This window comes from Diospyros lotus, unplaced genomic scaffold (assembly GCF_014633365.1).
Source record: "Diospyros lotus cultivar Yz01 unplaced genomic scaffold, ASM1463336v1 superscaf1, whole genome shotgun sequence".
Classification (NCBI taxonomy): Eukaryota; Viridiplantae; Streptophyta; class Magnoliopsida; order Ericales; family Ebenaceae; genus Diospyros; species Diospyros lotus.
This window is the reverse complement of record NW_026267104.1, coordinates 2,321,283-2,343,022: the sequence shown is the minus strand read 5'-3', so window position 1 is coordinate 2,343,022 and position 21,740 is coordinate 2,321,283. Positions and strand designations below refer to the sequence as shown.

General features: G+C 38.0%; 4 protein-coding genes across 5 annotated transcripts; 2 read left to right on the top strand and 2 right to left on the bottom strand.

Annotated features, from left to right (window-relative positions):
• Positions 1 to 207: 207 nt before the first annotated feature.
• LOC127793040 (respiratory burst oxidase homolog protein F-like) lies at positions 208 to 8,375 on the bottom strand. The gene is made up of 14 exons (XM_052323804.1): positions 7,543 to 8,375; positions 4,873 to 5,029; positions 4,735 to 4,783; positions 4,400 to 4,513; positions 3,902 to 4,300; positions 3,418 to 3,804; positions 2,951 to 3,046; positions 2,749 to 2,864; positions 2,384 to 2,486; positions 2,117 to 2,302; positions 1,880 to 2,002; positions 1,645 to 1,779; positions 1,364 to 1,442; positions 208 to 499 (listed from the first exon to the last, which is right to left on the bottom strand). The coding sequence occupies exons 1-14, from the start codon at positions 7,862 to 7,864 to the stop codon at positions 390 to 392; spliced, it is 2,376 nt and encodes a 791-aa protein (XP_052179764.1). The 5' UTR covers positions 7,865 to 8,375; the 3' UTR covers positions 208 to 389.
• A 733-nt stretch (positions 8,376 to 9,108) lies between these two features.
• On the top strand, positions 9,109 to 13,876 carry LOC127792816 (phosphoserine phosphatase, chloroplastic). Of its 2 annotated transcripts, none has more exons than XM_052323416.1 (8): positions 9,109 to 9,256; positions 9,937 to 10,167; positions 10,456 to 10,588; positions 10,666 to 10,773; positions 12,018 to 12,111; positions 12,837 to 12,986; positions 13,066 to 13,119; positions 13,562 to 13,876. In XM_052323416.1, the coding sequence occupies exons 2-8, from the start codon at positions 9,945 to 9,947 to the stop codon at positions 13,685 to 13,687; spliced, it is 888 nt and encodes a 295-aa protein (XP_052179376.1). In that variant the 5' UTR covers positions 9,109 to 9,256; positions 9,937 to 9,944; the 3' UTR covers positions 13,688 to 13,876. The 2 variants fall into 2 exon arrangements, with proteins under 2 accessions (XP_052179376.1, XP_052179377.1); XM_052323417.1 differs by lacking the exon at positions 9,109 to 9,256 and adding an exon at positions 9,272 to 9,417.
• Positions 13,877 to 16,484: 2,608 nt separating this feature from the next.
• LOC127793131 (protein MAIN-LIKE 1-like) lies at positions 16,485 to 18,895 on the top strand. Its single transcript, XM_052323913.1, has 4 exons — positions 16,485 to 16,781; positions 16,863 to 17,534; positions 17,622 to 18,263; positions 18,342 to 18,895. The coding sequence occupies exons 1-4, from the start codon at positions 16,485 to 16,487 to the stop codon at positions 18,645 to 18,647; spliced, it is 1,917 nt and encodes a 638-aa protein (XP_052179873.1). The 3' UTR covers positions 18,648 to 18,895.
• Positions 18,896 to 19,410: 515 nt separating this feature from the next.
• LOC127793130 (uncharacterized) lies at positions 19,411 to 21,027 on the bottom strand. Its single transcript, XM_052323911.1, has 2 exons — positions 19,678 to 21,027; positions 19,411 to 19,584 (listed from the first exon to the last, which is right to left on the bottom strand). The coding sequence occupies exons 1-2, from the start codon at positions 21,025 to 21,027 to the stop codon at positions 19,411 to 19,413; spliced, it is 1,524 nt and encodes a 507-aa protein (XP_052179871.1).
• Between the last annotated feature and the right edge of the window lie 713 nt (positions 21,028 to 21,740).

The following is a 21,740-nucleotide window of genomic DNA, read 5'->3' as shown; positions in this document are numbered from 1 at the left end:
ATTTTTTCAAGTCACCCAAACCCAAATTTTTAGCAAAGCATGAGTTGAATGTTGAGCATTTTGTAAAAGCTGCGCCAACTCCATTGATTTTCACGTTTGAGATGGTGCTGGGACGTGAGTTGGTTTGGTTTGGCAATCAAAAGCAAGATTAGCCATGGATCTTCTTAACCTAATAATAGACGCTAAGGAAGATTATTCTGCCAAATATTGAGTTCCTGTTAGCAAAGCAAAATAAAAATGAACTCTGAACTCATCGATTGTGTTTGTGTGGTGTTGATACACAAAATCAATATGTACTAATATATCAGTAATGACGAGCAATGTTACAAGAAGCAGTTAACCTCATATGCGGTAATGGCCTTCATTTATGGTAATGTTACAAGAAGCAGTTAATAGTTCTCCTTATGAAATACAAATCTTGTGGTGCATTTGGTGGAGAATTTGGTGCACAAGGCCTCCAGCTCTCTTGCCAGCATCAATGGACCACAGTAGAAAACTCCTGCAATCAAAACCATCCATCATTATGCCTAACAATAAAAAGAAAATCCTAACCAAAAAAAGAAAAAGAAAAAGAAAAAGAGAGAACATTCATCATTATAACCTTTAAATTTTGGCTAGATAAAGCTATTTGTATAGAAGAGGGTGTACAGATAGCTTTACAGAATTATGCAATGATCAAATTACCCCTAATTTGTTCCATCCAACACATAGACACACTCTCTCGCCTCACTTCTGTGCCTCGCCCTCACTGCTTGCTGATCACCGATTGCTGGAGGTTGCAGTGGTGAAGAGGCGAGACGGCAAGGCACAGAGGTGAGGCGACGAGAGGCGGCGGCGAGGCACAGAGGCGAGGCGGGAGGCGGCGAGGTTGTAGCTGCTACAGGAGGCGAGGCAGGAGGCGGCGAGGTTGTAGCTGCTACAAGAGGCGAGGCAGGGGCGAGGTTGCAGGCGAGAGGGAGAGAAAAAAAGAGGGGGGAAAGAGGAGGGGTGAACAAATCGCGATATATCGCGATTTTTTGATGTCAATATCTCACGATATATCGATTCTGTGAAGGGGTTTTGTGAACTCCTTCTGTACGAATAGCGTGGTCCAATTTTGGCTAGTCAAGTAGAACAATAAGAAAAAGTGATATTGTGGCCAAATCATCGATGTGTGGTCCTGAAATTCCCAACTAAAATGCACTACTCATAAAGCACTGAACACCAAAAGATTCTATTCGGTTGTTCATCAAAGCCTAAGCTAACAAGTTGGCCTAGGGTGCACCTCAACCACTACCACATTTTGATTGAGTCTAAAGTCCTAAACATAAGTAGCTTTTAACTTAACACCCAGCATAAATTCAACTTAATTTTGCATTCTCACCAATCCGTGCTCCTTCGTGTCGACGAGCCAAAGTTGAGAGCATTTTCGGCCAATTTGGCCGACCAAAATGTGTTTGCACCTGAAGATGAGAACACCATTTTTAAACCAACACCAAAAAAAAAAAAAAAAAAAAAGGCAAAGTTGTACTTAGCCAGACATTACTTTCCTAAATCTTTCAATAAAAAGTAATTGTGCTTTGGAAGTACAGTCGTACTAAACCAATATCTGCTTTCTATGCTTGATATTAAGCGATTGCTAGTGGCTCAGTTGGCAAAACTTACCCGAGTATGAGAAACAATGTCAATACCATTCTTTGCATAACATAAAGCTTGAATTGCGCTTAGTAAGGCTGATCTTGCATCCCCAGCTTGATAAGCACCGGTTAGGAAGTTGTGCATCTCGATCACATTCACATCCTGGAAAGGTTTTTTTATACATATAGAACACCCCGAAGAACATTGACTACTTTCATGAACAAGTCATAGACAAGAGTTAACCCTTTTTTCCTTAAATTACCTGCTCTTTTCTGCTTGATATTTCCTTCATGACATCTCCGAACCATTGGAGAGAGCACTGTTCTCTTGTGACCCAATACAGATAGGCATTTGATGGGCATTTTGCCATAGTTCCTACACAATGCTATGTAAACATAAAAAAATCGCATTGTGAGTGATCAAATTATGCAAAGCTTACTTCAACCAAGAGAATACACAAAGAGGGAAAATGAGAAGAAAAAAAAAAAACACAGTTTACATGGCCATGAACCGGCTTTTGAAGACATTTGAAGATGCCTTTGAGGATGCTAATGAAAGGTGTGACTCCTATGCCAAGGCCGACAAATACGAGGATGTCATATTTCAGGCAATCTTGAGAGGCTGCCCCATATGGTCCATCTACATATATTCTTGGGTACTCCATGGGGCCTGCAGAGATAATGACCTGTGGATAGAGGTTAACTTTGAACAGATTCACAAGATTCCCTTGAAAAATCCGTTGTTGTGTTGTCTCCCTCTTTCTTACCTCTTGGAAGAGACTGTACATCTGGTAACTCCAATCTCCAAGAGCTCTAATATGAATGCTTAGGTGGTCATCTTCTGGTCCAGAAGTTAAGGAAAATGGGTGCCTAAGCAAGGGGCAGAAAATCATAAGTAAAGGTTAATAGTCGACATAAACTCTTTTGGATGTATTTTTGAGAATATCTTTTTGATTTGAGTTCTCCAATCAGGTTGTTTGATTTGTTCCTGTTTTGTTGGTTCTGCATCAAAAGATCATATGGTGCCCTTTTGTATGCACTTTCATAAATGCAGCTGTGCTTTCAGATAGTATTAAGAGTGAGGTGAGATGAGGTTTCATGTTTGTGAAAAATAAGGGTTGTAGAAAGTTACCATTCAAATGGTGAAATTTTAGGACATTGGATATAGATGTACATCCCACTTCTGTATTTGAATCCTTCTGGCCTGCTCATTGTCAGGGACAGTACTTTTCCTTGAAAAATAGTTGCCTGAAAATTATTAGAAATAAAAAAGGTTACAAACAATGTTAATCAAATTCTGAAGAAAAATTTCTTTGACAAAATAAATTGAACACCTTCAGAATCTTTACATCTCTGAACTCTGATCTTATGGCTCGAGATATTCGCTCGCTGGCGTATAGTAAAACTGGAATGGCAATGTACATCCATGTCTGCAGAGTCAGCATTTACTTACCTTAGAAAGAAAGTATGCTAAAGAAGTAGAGAGATAAAGGTGCCACAAAAAAGGTGTCCTTGACCCTGCTTTGTGAGGGTAAGAAGAGGGTTGTATTTGTACACAACTTTTCTCTTGTTTTTCTTATAAAGAGACTATTTGTACAATTCAAAACTGTTGCTACCAAGCATCAAAAGTTCAAATATATCTCTATCCATTCAACCACATGGGATGTTGAATAGAAAGGGTAGAGTTCAATTGAATCTTTATCTGGCTAATGATTCGGCATATTGACGAGACATATGAGCTAGGTTTATGAAATGTACACACAGAGTGGTTTGAGATCAGTAACTAGGCAAGTTGGCATACCGTCTTCTCAGCTGCATCACTGGTTAGAAAGAGGAACATGGAGTGAATGAGGAGTAATGCATACACAAGGATGAAGAGGTGGTGTGAGTACCAAAAGGTATTGAATCCAGTGACTTGTCGAATCGATCTTGGCAGGGATGGTGACCTGCGTCGAGGCCACTTTGTCGCCAGAGAAAACGAAATGGCCATTAGAATGACCATGGCAATTCCAGTTGCAGCCTCGGTTGTGGCCAATATCTCTAAGTAAGACGGTTGATGGTACCCGAACCGGGCTGCAATTGTTTGCTGGAAGACGATGTTGTCAGAGCCACTGATCCTCGGAAAATCACAGGCAAGGTGTGTGCCCCCATGTAAGATCACCCCTACAACTATCCCTCCTGCAATCAACTACACAAGAAAGGGAAAATGACGAAGAATGAAGAAGGGTTACTCCATTTCTGCTGCTTGCAAGTTATCCCACTGCCAACTTAAATTCATTGCCTACCTTGTGGAAGTTGATGTTGTCGTTAAATGGAATCACTGAACTAATCTGTCGGTGCTTGCGCAGCCAAGTCAGCGTGTTTCGACAAACCGGGAGAAGAACAAGAGCCATGTTGAACTTCAAGGTTTCAGCAGCCCCCTTGGCAGTGCAAAGACAGTATCCCATTACTTCAAAGGCTTTCCTATGTCTGTACTGAGTAAATTTCCACGCAAACAGTGCAATGCAGACCAACAACCACAGCATGATCATCCATCCTCGTCGCCAATAGGTCCGAAATAAGATCTCAGCAGTCGATGCTGGCTCTTGGTACGGGTAATTGCGAGCATGCCTCGATGAATTTGGACCGGTGGACAAATGGTCCTTTGATATGCTTTGTTTGAAGAGAGCCTCTAGCTGGCCAACCTATGATTAGGTATTCAAATTTATCACTCTCATTACAAATCTATAGAGTTTACTCGGTTGTTCATGTTAGATTTTCATCTTGACATTTCTAATTGATACCTGGATATAGCCTCGGCTTTCAGTATCAAGTTCTTCCATGATCAGAGCAGCATGTTGTTCTGCTTCTTTCTGGGTTACAGATAGCTTATTGCAGGAGCTACTTAGCAAAACAGCCTGCAAAACAACCAAAATTACTCAGATTGAGAATAAAACAAGAAATCAAACTTGCCCAAATTCAAAAAAAAAAAAAAAAAAAAAAGCAAATTCAAAGAACATGACAGTTTTTGTTTTTCAAAACGGAAACTAAAACTAAGCACAAAATTTGAAGACCCAAAAATAACCATTATAGGACCTATAAACTTAAAGATCAGCAAAGGGGCTTTTCTGGGTATGACCTGCTTGAGTTCCATGTGAGATATTCTTCCATCCATGTCCCTATCACATCTGCAGAGAAAGCAGTACTTTTCCGATCACCAAAAATACTGAAACTTCTGCTAAATTCATCCATCGAGTTGCAAGAAACAGATAATTACAAGTCGAAGAAAGTTTGTACTCTCCAACTGAGGAGCGGATTAGTGAGGCGATGCCAGTGTTTTTGCAGCTCGGCTTTTGTGATTTCTGCCCCTAAATCTTTTCTTCCTCTCAGTGCTGCTAAAAGCTCATTAGCAAACTCTGCACTCTTCTGCATACCTGCCATGAAGAAGATGCATACAACTCCACAGATATAATTTGAATTTGAATTTGAATACATGAGAGAAATGCATTGCTTCTTTTCATATCTGTACAGAGAGAGAGAGAGAGAGTAAAATGGAGGGAAGTTGAATCATTTGGATCACACATTATAATCATTGTTAGTCCAAGAATGAATTATTGTTGCTATTTTTAAGGTATTGTTTGCCCTCTCAAATTGTTGTAGAGTTAATGATAAACTATAACAAGATTAATCCAAGTCAAGAAATTTGTCGCTAGCAATAATGAAGATTTAGTTATAAAATAGTTTAATATGGTTTTTACCTTAGTTTCAGTGCTTATTAATAATAGATGAATAGTCACCTCTAGAATATATTTTTTTACAATCACGATTTATGTGAAATACATCATTTAATCGTATCTATTTAAGATGTATAAATAAATTTAAGTAGTTATACTTATTCATAAGGGAATGTGAGCTACACATTCTATCGACGCATAAGTTCAAATGAAATAAGACAAGCATTAAACAAGATAAAAAATCATAAGGCAGTGGGACCAGATAATATACTAATAGAAGCATGGAAATGCATAGGAGAAGAGGGCATCTCCTGGCTAACGCAACTATTTAACGTCATCCTTAAATCAAAAAAGATGCCAGATGAGTGGAGGGGGAGTACTTTGGTTCCTATATACAAGAACAAATGAGATGTTCAAAATTGTGAAAATTATAGAGGAATTAAGTTAATGAGTCATACCATGAAACTCTGGGAGAGAGTAATAGAGCAGAGGCTCAGAAAGGAAACAAAGGTGTCAGAAAATCAGTTTGATTTCATGCCTGGTAGGTCAACAATGGAAGCTATATATTTACTGAGGCGTCTAATGGAAAGGTATCGAGATCATCAGAATGACCTACATATGGTGTTTATAGATCTAGAAAAGGCCTATGATAGGGTCCCTAGAGAAATATTATGGAGGGTTTTAGAGAAGAAATGAGTCAAAATAGCCTATATACAAGCCCTTAAGGACATGTATCATGGTGTAGAGACAAAGGTCAGAACATGCGGAGGGGATATTGAACCATTTACAACTACAATAGGACTGCATCAAGGTTCTGCACTAAGTCTATACTTATTTGCCCTAGTAATGGATGAACTCACTAAAGATATTCAGACAGATATGCCATGGTGTATGTTATTTGCAGACGACATAGTGTTGGTGGATGAAACAAAAGAAGGAGTGAACACTAAGCTTGAGTTGTGGAGAAACAATTTAGAATCTAAGGGATTTAAATTAAGTAGAAAGAAAACAGAATATATGGAATGCAAATTTAGTAAAAATGCAAGAGTGGATAATGTTATAATAAAATTAGAAGACCAAATCTTACAAAGAAAATACCATTTTCGATATTTGGGATCAGTGATTCAAAAAGATGGAGAAATCCACAAGGATATCGCACATAAAATTAAGGCAGGTTAGCTAAAATGGAGAAATGCATCGGGGGTGTTATGTGATGGTAAAATCCCATTAAAATTGAAAGGAAAATTTTATAAGACAGCTATAAGACCAGTCTTGCTGTATGGCTCATAATGTTGGGCAATCAAATACCAGCATGAGCAAAAGACGAGTGTAGCGGAGATGGGGATGTTAAGATGGATGTGCGGACATACAAGAAAGGATAAAATTAGAAATGAAGCTATTTATAATAAGGTAGGAGTAGTGCCAATCGAGGAAAAGATGAGAGAGACTAGACTAAGATGGTTTGGTCATGTGAGAAGGAGACTAAGAGACGCTCCTGTGAGGAGAGTTAATGAAATAGAATAATTAGTCATAAAAAGAGGTAGAGGTAGACCTAAGAAGACTTTGGGAGAGACATTAAAATTTGATATGAAATATATAGATCTAAATGAGGATATGACAAAAAACAGAAATACATGGAAGTTTAGAATTCATGTAGCCGACCCCACATAGTGGGATAAAAGCTGGATATGTTGTTGTTGTTGTATACTTATTCAAATGTATAACCATTACTAATCAAGACATATACAAATTAAAAATTATACTTGTATATTTGAAAAGTATAATTATTATTTATTATTATTATTATTTAGTAGTACAAATTATACCACAGTTACTTTGTAAATCAAGACTATAAAAACCCATCAACCAAATTAGTTAACAACAAAGATTGCAAATAAATTGGATGCCAATCAACTATTTACACAGTGAGGCATCAAAATAAAGTATAAAGGGTACCCCTTAGTGTAAGAATTTTTTAATTAAATGAGCAATTATCGTTTCAAAAATAGGTATGATGCGTTAAAATTTATTTAGAATTATAATTGAATTTGTGAAATCTTGAACTAAAATCATAAAAATAAATTAGCAAAAAACAAAACATCCAATAAGCAAGCCGGGAACATCAAATTTGGCATGTAGAGTGTCATGCTACTGCCTTTAAAGTGGTAAAATTCAAAACATGAAACGACATCGTAGAGAACTGATGATCTTACCGATACAGAAACCGAAATCGGCCGCGCTGATTGCCCGAGCCTGTCCCGGTTTGATATTGGCAATCCGGTCGAACCGCGCCTCCACATCCTTCCACTCCAACCCTCCGCTGGCCGCCTCGTCGACGAATCTCAGATGTCCGATCGCCGCTCCGTCCACTTCAGCCTCCCCATTTTCGTTTAGCTCCGGCAGGTTCTCCACTCCATTTGTCGGAAAGTAGAGCGAAGAACCGGCTTCAAAACGGTTCTGAAGGGGACATGCCGGTTCAGAAACAGCTGAACTGCCATAGGAAGGAGAAGCAGAGCGATGATCTTCATGCCCCATTCCCGACCTGTTTTTCACTTTCCCGGGAAAATGCTCTTCCCTTTTTTCCCTGAGCAAATATTGGGGGGTATTATATAAATGTGGGGGAAATGTATGGTAATACAAACAAAGCGATGGATCTGGAAGGGAAGATTTATGGATTTGGTGGTAGTAATTACTAATTGATTTGTTCTTGCAAAGCTATATATGAATGTAGAATATATTCACACTCACTCACATATATTTATACAGATAGATACATATGGATGGATTTAGAAAGTGGGTTTGTTGGGAGAGGAGGTGGAGAGAATATGAAAAAGAAGGTAAAGTAAGAGCAGGTGGGATTCTAGAGAGCAATACATCAGGACAATGTAAAACCCATGATTTCAGAAACACGAGAGAGAGAGAGAGAGAGAGAGATTTGTTGTTTGTTGCATGGTGGGGAGGTTTGTTGCATGGTGGGGAGGAAGCAAGCAAGCAAGCTAGCTGTGTCATGCTTGCTCATACAAGTCACCCATATTCACCAGTCTTCTCTCTTTTCGCACCAATATGTTACGTAAACTCATATAAAATTCTACGTGACTATTCCATTCCTACTTAAAAAGAAGTTGGAATTTTGATGATGATGATGATATCCCCCCCCCCCCCCCCCCCCCCCCCCCCCAATGGTCTGTCTCACTCACCAATAGCACATGGTTTGGCTTCAAATAGGTTGAACTCTTACCATAGAAACAAAGGACTCTTCTCAGTTATTTATTTATTTCTATCGGTAGTGGGTTTTGTCCGGCAACCACCTTAATTTATATTGCCCAAAATTTCACGGCATGTTAATCCTTAAATATAAAAATTAAGTTTCTTTTACTTTAATTCACTTGTAATAAACTTTTTTAAATAATTCACTTTATTCTTAAACTATTAGTTTTATATTTATTTTATTCTTAACCAATAGTTAGTACACGTTAATCTTTCACTTCGATAATTTTGTCGAATTATCGAAATTAACTTGTAAAATAAAATAAAGTGAATTGATCAAAATATATTCAAAATTGTTCTTTAATATTTGAGTCAAGCAAAATATAAATAGAATAAGTATGATGAAAATTTAGTGAGGAAAAATCACCACCTCTACCTTCTTTAATGCTATTTTTTGACTTAAATTTATCAATATGTTAAATTATTTAAAAGTTTAATTGACCAAAATTTTAAAAATAAGAAATTATATTGAATTATTTTAATCCATTTTCTCCCAACCAACCAGAAGCTTTTCGAAAAGAAGAGGAGAAAATTACGAAAGGGGAAAGGAAATGGGAGAATTTGTGCCTGAAAAAGATTACTGAGATCTTCGTTCTGCATCAGACGAGAGAGAGAGAGAGAGTCTTTACGTCGGACTTGCCTTTGCTCCACCATTGCCAGGTCTATTTCCTTTCTGTTTCTTCTTCGTCTTCATCTTCTCCTCTTACAGATCTCACCAACCTCTGCAAATCTCCCATCTTCTAAGAACACCTATTGAAAAAGTATTAGATTGGGACGTTTTCAGGGTCCTTCAAGACCCAGAAATTTCTTAATAACGCAATGTAATGGCATTTCCTATCTCAGCACTGTTCATAAGTTTGATAAAAATCCCTCTCTCAGCCTTTTCGCGTTTCCCCCTTCTATTTTATTTGATAGGAATCTATTTCTGCATGCTTTTGTGGGGGGTAATTGTGTATAGTTGCGATGTTTCATGAAGTATTATGTATTTTTTGGGCATTTCTGATCTTTGCTGCTTGCTGTTAAAAATGGGATCTTGTATTTGTAGGTGGTATGTTATTATTACACATTCGCACGCTCATAAATCGCAGTTGAATCGGTTCTTGATCCAATTGAAAGTTGAAACTAGTTCTGGTTGTGTCTGATATGTTTTTATTGGTTAACGTTGAACTGGACTTGTAATGATACTTATTAAGTTTATTGTCAGTTATTTATCCTATCCATGAATCCATTTGTTGTTGCAATATTAGGAATTGCAATTTGTGGTGATTGATGCTTGAAATTGAAAAACTCGTCGACATTAGCATTGGAATTGAAAATTTCTTGGAACTTTTTGATGATAGATAATTTGATGGAAGGGTTAATCACCACACAACTCAACCCGGTTAGGGCTTACTGCAGAAGGCATCAATCAACTTTTCTTCCAACTTATACTCCACGAGTAGTGAAAAGAGCTCCTGGGGCTTCATTTGGGATGATGAAACATCCAGGACCGCTGTATTCCGTAGCTGCTTCAGTTCAGCCCGTGGAAAATTCAATGGCTGGTCGGGTTGACAACACGCTACCATCAAAAGGTCATATTCAGGAATGCAAGTAATTAATATTTTGAGTCAAATATGGCCATCGCCTGCATGTTTCATTTCTTGAACAGGTTTTGAAAAATTAGGTTTCTTTTTGTATTGAACTGAGTTAAATATTCCAGCCAGTGTTTCCAAATATTTGCTTCTGCTATGACTTGTAAACAATTAAGTACCAAACCATATAATGGGTCGAGTTGTTACATACTTGATCTTACGTTATTGTTCTTCAATACTTGAAAGTTATGGTACTGTACCTGATAAATTTCTTTCCTAAATTTCTAGAGGTGCTTGAGGTGTGGCAAAATGCTGATGCTGTATGCTTCGATGTGGATAGCACAGTCTGCTTGGATGAGGGCATTGATGAGCTTGCTGAATTTTGTGGGGCAGGAAAAGATGTTGCAGAATGGACAGCAAGGTTTAATATCCTTTTCTTTTGAAAGTGAGTTGTTAATTCAGTTGATGCTGTGATTTTGATATCTGATTTCTCTGTAGGGCAATGGGTGGTTCTGTTCCTTTTGAGGAGGCTTTGGCTGCCAGACTCTCTCTATTCAATCCGTCCCTTTCCCAAGTCCGGGATTTCCTTGAGAAAAGGCCTCCAAAGTATGAATGCTGTATTCGTTTCTATAAAGTATTTGTTGCTTTTCGTTTGTAATATATATTGTATACAGAATGTGGATGAGAAGGTTGTATAAGTTGGAACACAGAGAACACATTTGAGATGATAGGTAAGACACAGCAGAAACATTCAACTACAGTACGAAATTAAAAGCATCTCACTGCAAAAGTGTTCTTATTTTATGTTAGCAAGCTGTTTTCTCTTAAATCCCTATTTGTTTTTTTAGCAAGTCATTTATTTTGAAAGCCCATTTCTTTTCTTTTCTTAGATCTTCCCCTAGTAATACTGTCTGCCTATGTTACAATCCCCTTGGTAGCAACAATAAGGTTTTTCTTTATGTCTTCTGTGATTGGAAGGTCAAATGTTTGAGTTGTGAAAACAGCTTCTTTGCAAAGTAAGTGTAAGATTGTATACAAAAATGACCCTCTCCCTACCCTCGCAAAGCGTGGAGTCTTGTGCACTAGGGGGCCCCCTTTTTTTTTGTTCAGTTTTTCATGCTGAAAATTGCATTTGTGAAATTATGGATCATGTTACATGATGCTTGCCTATAGGATCAAAACTTCAGTAATCATCACAAAATTATAGGTTACCTTTTCTTTTGTGTTGATATGTGGTAATCAGAAAAAGAGTTATAACCTCTGGTAGATTCATAGGTGGCTCAGAATTGCAAGTTTAAGTTTGTGCTGGTTATTTTGTGCCTGCCATGTCATAGACATTAACTGCACCATGTGGCACATGTTAATTTCAAGTGTCACTGGAATTTTCACATCAACGCTCTCCCCTTCTCATCATGCTTTCTATCAGTCCAGGCAAGCCTCTGATAATGTCAGTAGGACATGAACTCAAATTTTAACTAAATTCATTTTCGATTGGTTTTGTTAAATTGTATTCCCAAATTAAGCCTATGTTTCTTTCCTTTTTGGTTCCCTGTTGGTTAATAAAGAAGGCAGACAGATGGACGTAGAAACTAGTGACTCTTGCAATAATAACTGAAATGTTATAAAATATTGAAGATTTTAACATTGAACATGGGCCAGATACCAATAAAGGGTATCTAGAAGATTGATGTTGGCATGGCTTAGTGGTTTCTATTTTTTCTTTTTTCATTCTGCCCCCTCTCAATCCAAGGCAATGATGTCCCTCAACATGTCAGCTGCAATTTTTCCTTTTTGTTTAACTTCATCTTTTTTTTGTATATGGTTTCCCATTCTTGTTCCCTTATGTGTAGGATTTCTCCTGGCATAGATGAGTTGGTCAAGAAGCTGAAGGCTAAAAATACTGATGTTTATCTGATCTCTGGAGGCTTTCGTCAAATGATCAACGTACATTGCTAAACTTGATATGCATTCTTCTGGCTTTTTTTTTTTTTTTTTGGTGGGGGGTGGGGGCCGAGTTGAAGCAAATGTTATCTTACAAACAACCTCTTTGCAAGGATAAGGCTATGTACAACAACAACCCTCACAAAGCATGCCTCGTGCACTAGGGACACCCTCCTGTTGTTTAAGAAAATGATATCTTGGAAGAGCATGAAGAAGGTAGGTTGCACTAGCTCATGGTGAAAGCAGATCACTATAATTCCTCAAAACTCAAAGAGTCTCTCCTGGGCATACGCATGCTAGATATTATAATTGATAATTGGTGGTTCTAAAAAGAAATCCAGCTAAAAGAAGGTTGATTTTAATGAGAACGAGCATTCTTATTCCCAAAGAGGATGATTAAATTACAATAAACTCATGTTTATGACGCTTCATGCTAAATGCCCAGGGGGCTAGCCTACTTCAGAGTCTTCCACACCCCCCCCCCAAAAAAAAGGAAGCCATTTTTTTGGGTATCAATGAGCTATTGTGCATTGATTATTTTCCTTGTAGCTAAACAAGTGAACTTGAGCCCTAAGTTGAGAATCCGATCAGCTAACACCAGGCCTAGAAAGCTGGCAGTGTGTGTAGTGTTTCTTGCCTTTATACAATTATCTTTTGTATTTTAGTTGGAGTATATTAAATTTCCAGATTGTCTTTGGCACTGCTGACCAGATTAATTTTCTTTGAAGCCTGCTGCATCAATCCTTGGTATTCCCTCAGAAAACATTTTTGCCAACCAACTACTATTTGGAAATTCTGGGGAGTTTCTAGGGTTTGATGAAGATGAGCCTACTTCAAGGAGTGGAGGGAAAGCCACTGCAGTTCAACAGATCAGGAAGGTCAGTATTACCATTATGTAGTTGGTCACACATCTGGTATTTTGAACAATATTGATTATGTATCTGATTTAATTTTCAGGCTCGGGGATACAAGGCATTAGTAATGGTTGGCGATGGCGCAACTGATCTTGAGGTGAAAAAAACTTGCATTGATCACTATTAGGATCTAAAAGTTACCCCTTCTATGCATTTTTATACCCACACAAACATGTAGTGCTTAAAGATATCTTCCTGTTTGTCATTTTTTAGCATGCATATTCTTTTCTCTATTACATTTCTTCATCTGTTTCTTTCTTTTCTTTTCGTTATCTACTTAATTATTCCTTCATATTTGTAAGTAGATTTTCAAATACATGATTTCCATAATATTTTCCGCAATGTGATGCATGAGAAATTGTCTCAAGGCTTATGTTATTAACTTAGACTAATGTATAAGGAACTTAAATGCCCATCCAAAAATTTCAGCTGTCTGGCTAGGTAAACCAAGGGTCAAAATAATTCCCGTGAACTGTAACTTAATCAAGCAGCATTTTGGTGTTGAGCACGATCTGATACGTTCTTTCATTTAAGTTCAGGCTCGGAAACCAGGAGGTGCTGACATGTTTATTTGCTATGCTGGAGTTCAACTTCGGGGGGCTGTTGCAGCAAAGGCTGATTGGCTGGTTTTCAATTTTAGCGATCTGATAAGTACCCTGGAGTAGTCTGAGCTAGTTTGGATCAATTACCTTGTCGTTTCATTGTGTGCAGGTTTTGCTGCACCTGGGAACTGCAATCTGTACTTGTATTCTTCTACACTTGTGTATCATTCTTTAGCTCATTATTCTTCTTCCTTTAAATTAAAGGAATATGTAAGAACGCGTGTGAACTGAATAAAAATTGGGCTTTATTAATTGCTTCCTTGATGTAAATTCAACTCATGTAGAATTAGGTTGCTTTAGCTATTATTTCTCTGGTGTTTAATGATGCTGCTGGTTTCTCAAAGATAAAAATGAAACTGAAATCAGCAGGTTCATCATCCTTGCGTTTCTGCAATTATGCTTTACTACCCTGTCCAAGGATATGACACATTGTTTGATTATAATTTCAGTTGGACCATAAGAAATAGCTTGCAGCTGGAGAAACATGAATATAATTTTGAAGTGGATGCTCCAAACATCTTGCCACTCTTCTTTCTCCTATCTTTTGTGATTGTTATTCCTTCAGACATGTACACTTATAATGTATGCTGCTCAGGGTTTTTAACATTCAATTTGAACCCCCCCCCCCCCCCCCCCCCCCCCCAAGTTTTTAACTGATATCTCTTGGGCTCATATCCCCCGACCGTTGCAAGAGAGACGTCTCTCCTATATCGGGGATATCCTTTTTTACGTCACAAGATCACATCCTAAGAACAACTGTTGTTAGATCTAGTTAACCCAAAATCTTATGTATTCGGATATCATTTCATCTCTAAGTTACGCAAAACATTACAGTTAGATTCACTTTAAATATGTTATGCCCTCAGTAGCCCCTTCATTTTGGTAGACTCTATTTCTCTTAGTCTCTAACTAATTGATTTGATCTCTGGGAGTTCTCTTCTTTGCACAGCAATTTGTTAAGGATGACGGAGTGGATGGTTATTAACATTTGGCTTCCTGCTTCTGAGGGTGGTTCATTTGTCTTCAACAAAGGAGATCTGACCAATGGAGAGGATGGCTCTCAGTCCATTGGGCAGTACTGATTAAAATGTTTGACAGGTCATTAAACTCAGTGGGTTTTGAAAGCTATAAATAAATCATAAATCTGTTTCTAGTCTTTCGTGATTGAAACGTGACGAATATGAGTCGTGAAAATTGTCTTTTTTTGTAAAAATATAAAAAATATATATATAATATTTTATATATTAATTTTTATAAAATAAAAAATCTCGTATATTAAACAACTTACTCTTTAAAGATGTGAAAATTGTTAAGTCACCTTAATTGTTTGGGATAAATAATGATGGCCACCATGATTTCTTGCCTTGCTGCCAAGTTAGGAGGAAAGAAAAGCTCAAAGTCCATTTCTGGTGGAAGGCTTGTGGGACACAATGTTGCAGGTGGGCTACCAAACTCTGAATTTTGTTTGGTGGAGTCAGTAGATCTGTCTGAAATTCATCAACCATAAACATGCATTCTTTTGCAATTCAAGGAATAATATATATATATATATATACATATACACTAGAGAGGTGGCCTGTGTTAAAAAAATTAAATAAAAGTTCATTTTGTAATGTTTGAGGGTTATGGTTTATTATTTAAATTTAAAGTGAATCTTCTATAATGTTTAAGTATCAGACAACAACCTCTTAAGCTTCTGCATAAAGCAAAGAAAATGAGTGTGAAAGTGGACTTCTTCTGTAAAGGACCTTTTCTCATAGGGAAATTCTATTGGGAACCCGCCAAATTACTCAATATAACCTGTTGGACTGAATTTTTATTTTTACTCTTTGCAACCACGAGAATTACTATTTACAACCCATAAATTCCCAAATATACCCTCACACAGCCACACCAGCCACACAATTTCTCACATTTCTCAAACAAACCCTAGCAATCTTCGGCCGCGAGGAAGAAGAAATCGGACTGATAAATCAGGTACGCCTTCTGTTCAATGTTTAATTTCTTCAATAATCGCACATGGCGGCATCACCATCGACCGCGATGGCAGCCACCATGGCTGCCATCATCACCACGAACCTCCGCACCGCGAGGTGCGGGGGTTTTAGAAACCCCCTTCCTGGCGGCGACGATGGCAGCCGCCATGGCCGCCATCGTCAGTCGCGGACCTCCGCACCGTGAGGTGCGGGGGTTTCAGAACCCCCCTTCCCCACCGGCGACGATGGCAGCCGCCATGGCCGCCTTCATCAGCCGCGATGGTGGCACCATCGCGGCTGATGAAGGCGGCCATGGCGACTGCCATCGTCGCCGCTAAGGTGGGGGAGGAGGGTTCTGAAACCCCCGCACCGCGAGGTGCGGCGGTCTCAGAGACCCCCGCACCGCGAGGTGCGGGGGATTGACATGGCTCCGCACCGCGAGGTGCGGAGGTCTCAGAGGTGCGGGGGTCTCTGAGACCTCCGCACCTCGCGGTGCGGAGCCATGTCAATCCCCCGCACCTCGCGGTGCGGGGGTCCGAACCCATTCCGGTTCTCGAACCCGTAATTCCGGGTTGGAGAAACCGGAACCAGATTTATTAATAAATGTATAATTATATATTTATTTTTTTAGTTTTGTGCCATTTGAATTTTTTTTAAAATATGATTGATTTCATATTAATCTCACATGTTATTTTTTATATTAATTATAATTTTACAGTTCACCTTTCTAATAAATCTAATTATTATTAATTTTATTATAAACAATTTTATTTGTCATAATGCATTTAGACATTTCATATAACATTCTTATATGAATTAAATTAATTTTGTAGTAGATTACTATTATTTTAAAAATGACTAATATGGTACATTCATTTATAGGTATGGCACGTACTCAAGGAGGAGGAGTAGAGGGAGCTCGTCAGCGTCCGACAGCTTCCACGAGGAGGAGGAGGAGGGTAGAGGGCCATGATAGTCATTCTGTGGCTGATACATCTATTTCAGAGGCGCACATTTCTGAGCAGCCAGGTACTTTGGACTCATCACCTCCTAGTCCTCCAGAGCAGCCATCTACTAGTGCTCCGGACGATACTACCGAACTATTTTTGGGAGGCCCTGAAGATCCATCCATTTTAAAGAGTTTTAAAAATCATGTTGCTGTTAGCATATGGGCTGGAGAGGTAAGTGATTATAAAAATAATTTTACATTTAAAATACTTATTTATAATGTTAGTAATTATTTTATTATTTTTATGTAATAGGAAAGAGGTGTATTAAAGTGTAATAGCCATGGACAAAGAATTCCTGATTGGCCATTGGCAAATCAGCAACGTATTTATGATATTGTTGTAAGATCTCAGTTGGCACCTTTGATAGAATCCACGTATCGATTTGTGAATCCTACAGTTGTGTCAGCCTTTTCAGAGAGATGGCAACCTGAGACTAACACATTTCATCTACCATTTGGTGAGATGACACTTACGTTAGATGACGTTGCCACTATTCTGAAGATACCAGTTGCTGGCAGCCCTGTATCAGTCCCTCATTTGACAGGTAATGAAGCTCAGAATTTACTTTATCGTTTACTTGGGGTCTCAGTAGTAGAAGCAGCAGGCCAGATAGCTGAGACTCGGGGACCGTATGTGAAATTAGATTGGCTGAGAAGAACATTTATGAACGTACCAAATTCAGCTCCAGATGAAGAGATGTACAATGCTAGTAGGGCATATTTGTTATTTTTATTAGGTTGTACATTATTTGTGGATAAGAGTGGTAGCATGATTTCGATTTCCTATCTTGCATTGTTGGAAGACCTGAGTATATCTGGTACGTATGCATGGGGGGCTGCTTGTTTGGCATATTTATATAGGCAGCTAGGTATCGCGAGTAGAAGAGATGTCAAGGGAATCTGTGGATATTTAACATTACTTGAGGTAATAATTTAAATTTTATTATTTTGTGCATATTTTTACTATGTCTTTCCATATATCTTAACAATTATTTACATTAAATGTATACAGGCTTGGATATATGAACATTTTCCATTGACTAGAAGTAAACATAATTTATCATATACTGACGAGTTGCCTAGGGCTAATCGCTGGCTTCCTGTTCGTGAGTACGATTCTTTGCAATCTTTGCGAGAGCGACTTGATGACTTAATTGAAGATCAGGTATTCTGTTCACACATTATATTTTGCAACTTAATATTGCTCATCATTGAAATTCTAAAACATGTGCAGGTCATATGGACACCATATAGGAGGCATCGTGCACAACACCCACTCCATGAGATTGCGTTCTTCTCCGGATGTCTTAAGTGTGGAGGCGTGATTGAGCCATATCATCCGGAGAGGGTTCTGCGACAATTTGGGCATAGGCAGAATATACCTCCACCTCCATTATCTCCTATTGAAGCCAAGCGGGGTAGAGCTACGACAACATATAAGGTAATTTATGATTTTATCAATGATAGTTGGTCTCGCTGGGATTTTCACTTATTGCCAGCACACCGTCGGGGTGGACTTGCCCTAGTGCCATGGGAGTGCAGTGAAGACTACTTGGCATGGTATCATCGCATTACACATCGAGTCATACAAAATCCTACAAATAGATCCGGGTTTGACAGAGGTGATCATGATAGAGTGACTCTTGCTGATGTGGTAAGATTAATTTTGTAATTGTAATTTTTTTAAATATATTATGTTTAGTTTTTTATATTTAAAATAATTGTCTTGTAGCGCATCATGGCATCACTATCTCCTCTTAGGCAAGTCATATCAGGTGGATCCACTCAAGATGTAGATGCGTGGAGACGGGCATGTCTTCAGGTATATGATATTTTGACTATTCGTACTGGGTCTTCTTCTACTGGGTCTCATGCATATACAGTATTTCGCGAAGCACCTTCTAGTATGGTACGAACACCGACGGTGGTTACATCACCTCCGGCAGTAAATATAAATCCACCACCTACGAGTTCAGATCCACATCATCCAGCCCCAAGCCCCCCTCAAGAGACAAGAAAAAGGACTGATAGAGATTAATTTTTTTTTGTAATATGAGACTATTTGTATTTGCTATAGTGAGTAGAGTCTTATCTATTTGACTACTTATGATGAGGTTCGGATATGTCGCTAAGATATAAATGGTGCCAACCCTTTTCTGTTTGGATTTAATTTTCTTAGTTTATTTAAAAATTATTTCTATAACTCGAAAAGTAATTTTATTGTTACTAACAAAACTTATTTTAAATACTTATATGTGATATAAGTGATCTATAAAATAAGATATTATAAACTTATTTACATCAGACTCCTTTATATCATAAACTTTAATTATGGGTCAATTAAATCAAATATATCTTTGTGAAATAGGTTTGTGAATAGGAAATATATAAAACAAGATATTAGTGCAATATAATTCACAAAATAAAATGCGAAAATATATATAAAGTATAGAAAGGCTCAGATATGAATAACAAATCACCACTTAAGTAACTCCAAAAATAAGACCACTAAGCCCAACGAAACCCAGCCCTGAATCGCCCAACTGTCCTCCTCTCTCGGCCGAAATGATGGCTATCATACGTAATGGGCTAGGCTTCTCCATCTCTTGAGCAAATGGGCTTATGCCCATTTCTCCTCTAAAGAGATAGTAAATAGGCTTATGGACTTCAAATTGGGCTGCCAATAAGTGGTGATATGAGTTAATGTTTCAATCACGGGCTGAAGCCTATGAAAATTAAACTTGCCCGAAAAATCATCATCGCCTTAAGCCGTATTTGGAAACACAATCTAAGAGTAAGAATCATGTGTCAGATAAGTCAAAAACTTCCTGTGTTGCCACATCTTGACCTACTAGAGATAAAAATGCTTGAATTCTGGATATGTATGGCGTTTCCCAATCACGTGCATTATCACATCGAAATCTGTACCAATTCAGTGCGACGGGAGGAATTGGTGACCTTGGCTTAAGGAATACCTGATAAATGACATATGCAACAAAAATTATTATTAAAACAAACATATGAAATCCACAATATAAATAAATAAATACCAAAATAAGTAAGAATACCTGCACAAAATGACAATCATTCACAAATCCTATAGTAATCATCCTGTGTTGTACTGCTGGAGGAGGGATCGATCTAAGTGGAAGATATGTAAGACACTGGATCCGTGACAAATGCACCAATACGACATTGTATTTTGAAGCAACTAAATGGCCCATGTCAGGTAAAGTCATCCAATGCTCGCACGGTGCAATGTTATCAAAGCAATATAATATATGTAGTAACTCATCCACACGCATTTCTGATCCATATATTTGCGTATACATCGCACGAAAAGATTGCAACTCTCCTATCAGACTAAAACGAATATCTCTCCAATTGTGCTCACTCATACCAAGTAACCCTGCTATCGCTCGAAATCCACAATGTCCATCTGATTCTACATTAACAATATTATGCAAGAACGGTTGTATTTGTGGTGGGAAACAATCATCATACCCCTTGAGTCGGTTGGTGTTTCTCTTGGATATCCATGTTGCTAGGGATCTACTGTCTTGACTAGATTGAACTATTTCAAATAAGGACGGATCACGTTTGGTGGATGTATCAATCTGAATTTTCTTCTTCGATGTTGGCCTACCCTTCGTCCTAACTTTCATGGTTGGTGGTTGTAGTGAAGTTGTGTCTGGGTTAACTATTTCTCTCAACTTTTGCTTTAATACTTGCTTCCCTGGCTCCGGTTCTGAATAAAACATTTTATATATACTCTCTATTTCTGGCTCAATCATTACCTGCGATGACACACCATCATAAGCTGACTGCACTAACTGCAACCTTGTCCAATGAGGATGCACAGTTGACAAAGGAATTGGCCGTCCTTGTACCATGAACTCTGCAATTTCATGTGCACAAGGTAAACCATATGTGCTTCTAATCACACATCCACATGAAACTTTGTCTATCCCAATTTTATAAGCAAGTTGCGACTGCATTAGTACCATATTCAATGCACTTCTCGATATAACACCTCGCAATTCTCTAAAAATTGCTGGCTTGAAGTTATGTTGCACCAACATTAAACTTTTTTCAAACGACCCCTTAATCTCTACATGTTGTAACTCAATAAGACTGTTGATAATTGTCCATGATGACTCTAAGTCACCTTGAGAAGATCCAAGATGTCTCTTCAACTTTGCATGTGCACTCTCAGCCCTGTTCGTAGTAACGTTGCCAAAATGCATTATTCTATTTGTCCATGCTGCAACAAATTTTTCTTTATAATCATTCAACCATGTATTTCTCAGATAATTAAGTGCGCCCTCATATGCATAGTACTCAAGTGTTAACTCATACAGACGACGTTCATATTCATCCTCAGTCGACGCAAAAACAACCAGGTTCCAACTTAACATAAATTTCTCCCATGTCTCATTTCTATCAAATAATTTCTTACATTTGGCGAGCACATTTTTTGATATATGCCACCTACACAACAAGGTGCTCGTGGTTGGAAACACTTTTTGTATTGCATTCATTAATCCCAATTCTCTATCAGTTACAATTACTCCTGGACATGTATTGTGAGTTATTAGACTCTTTAATTTCTCCATTGCCTATGTGTAATTATCCTCATATTCATGATCCATAAATGCGAAAGCAATAGAAAAAGTTAGCTCAGTTGACGTCACACCAACGATCTCTAGCAGTGGATACTTATATCTATTAGTTTTGTATGTACAGTCCATTATTAACACATGGGGAAATGTTTTAAATAACTCTATAGCCATCGGATGAGCCCAAAATAAGTCTGTGATACAATCTGATAATGTATCACTTCTATGCCACTCCACATAATTACAATCTTTCAATTTTTTCATCAACTGTTGTATTTGTGATCGACCACCTTTATCCATGACTCTATATCTTTGCCGTGCATTATATATAGTTTTGATGGTACTCACATTTTTTTTATCTTCTGCTTTTAACGTCATTAAAATATTTCTTGGCTTCACAAGATTGTTAGACATCGTTATCATAATTTGTTTCTCTTTCTCTGTAAGTCGGCCAGCATATGAATGACCCTCAAGTTGAGCTGCTGGTAAATGATTGTGCAATCCACATACAA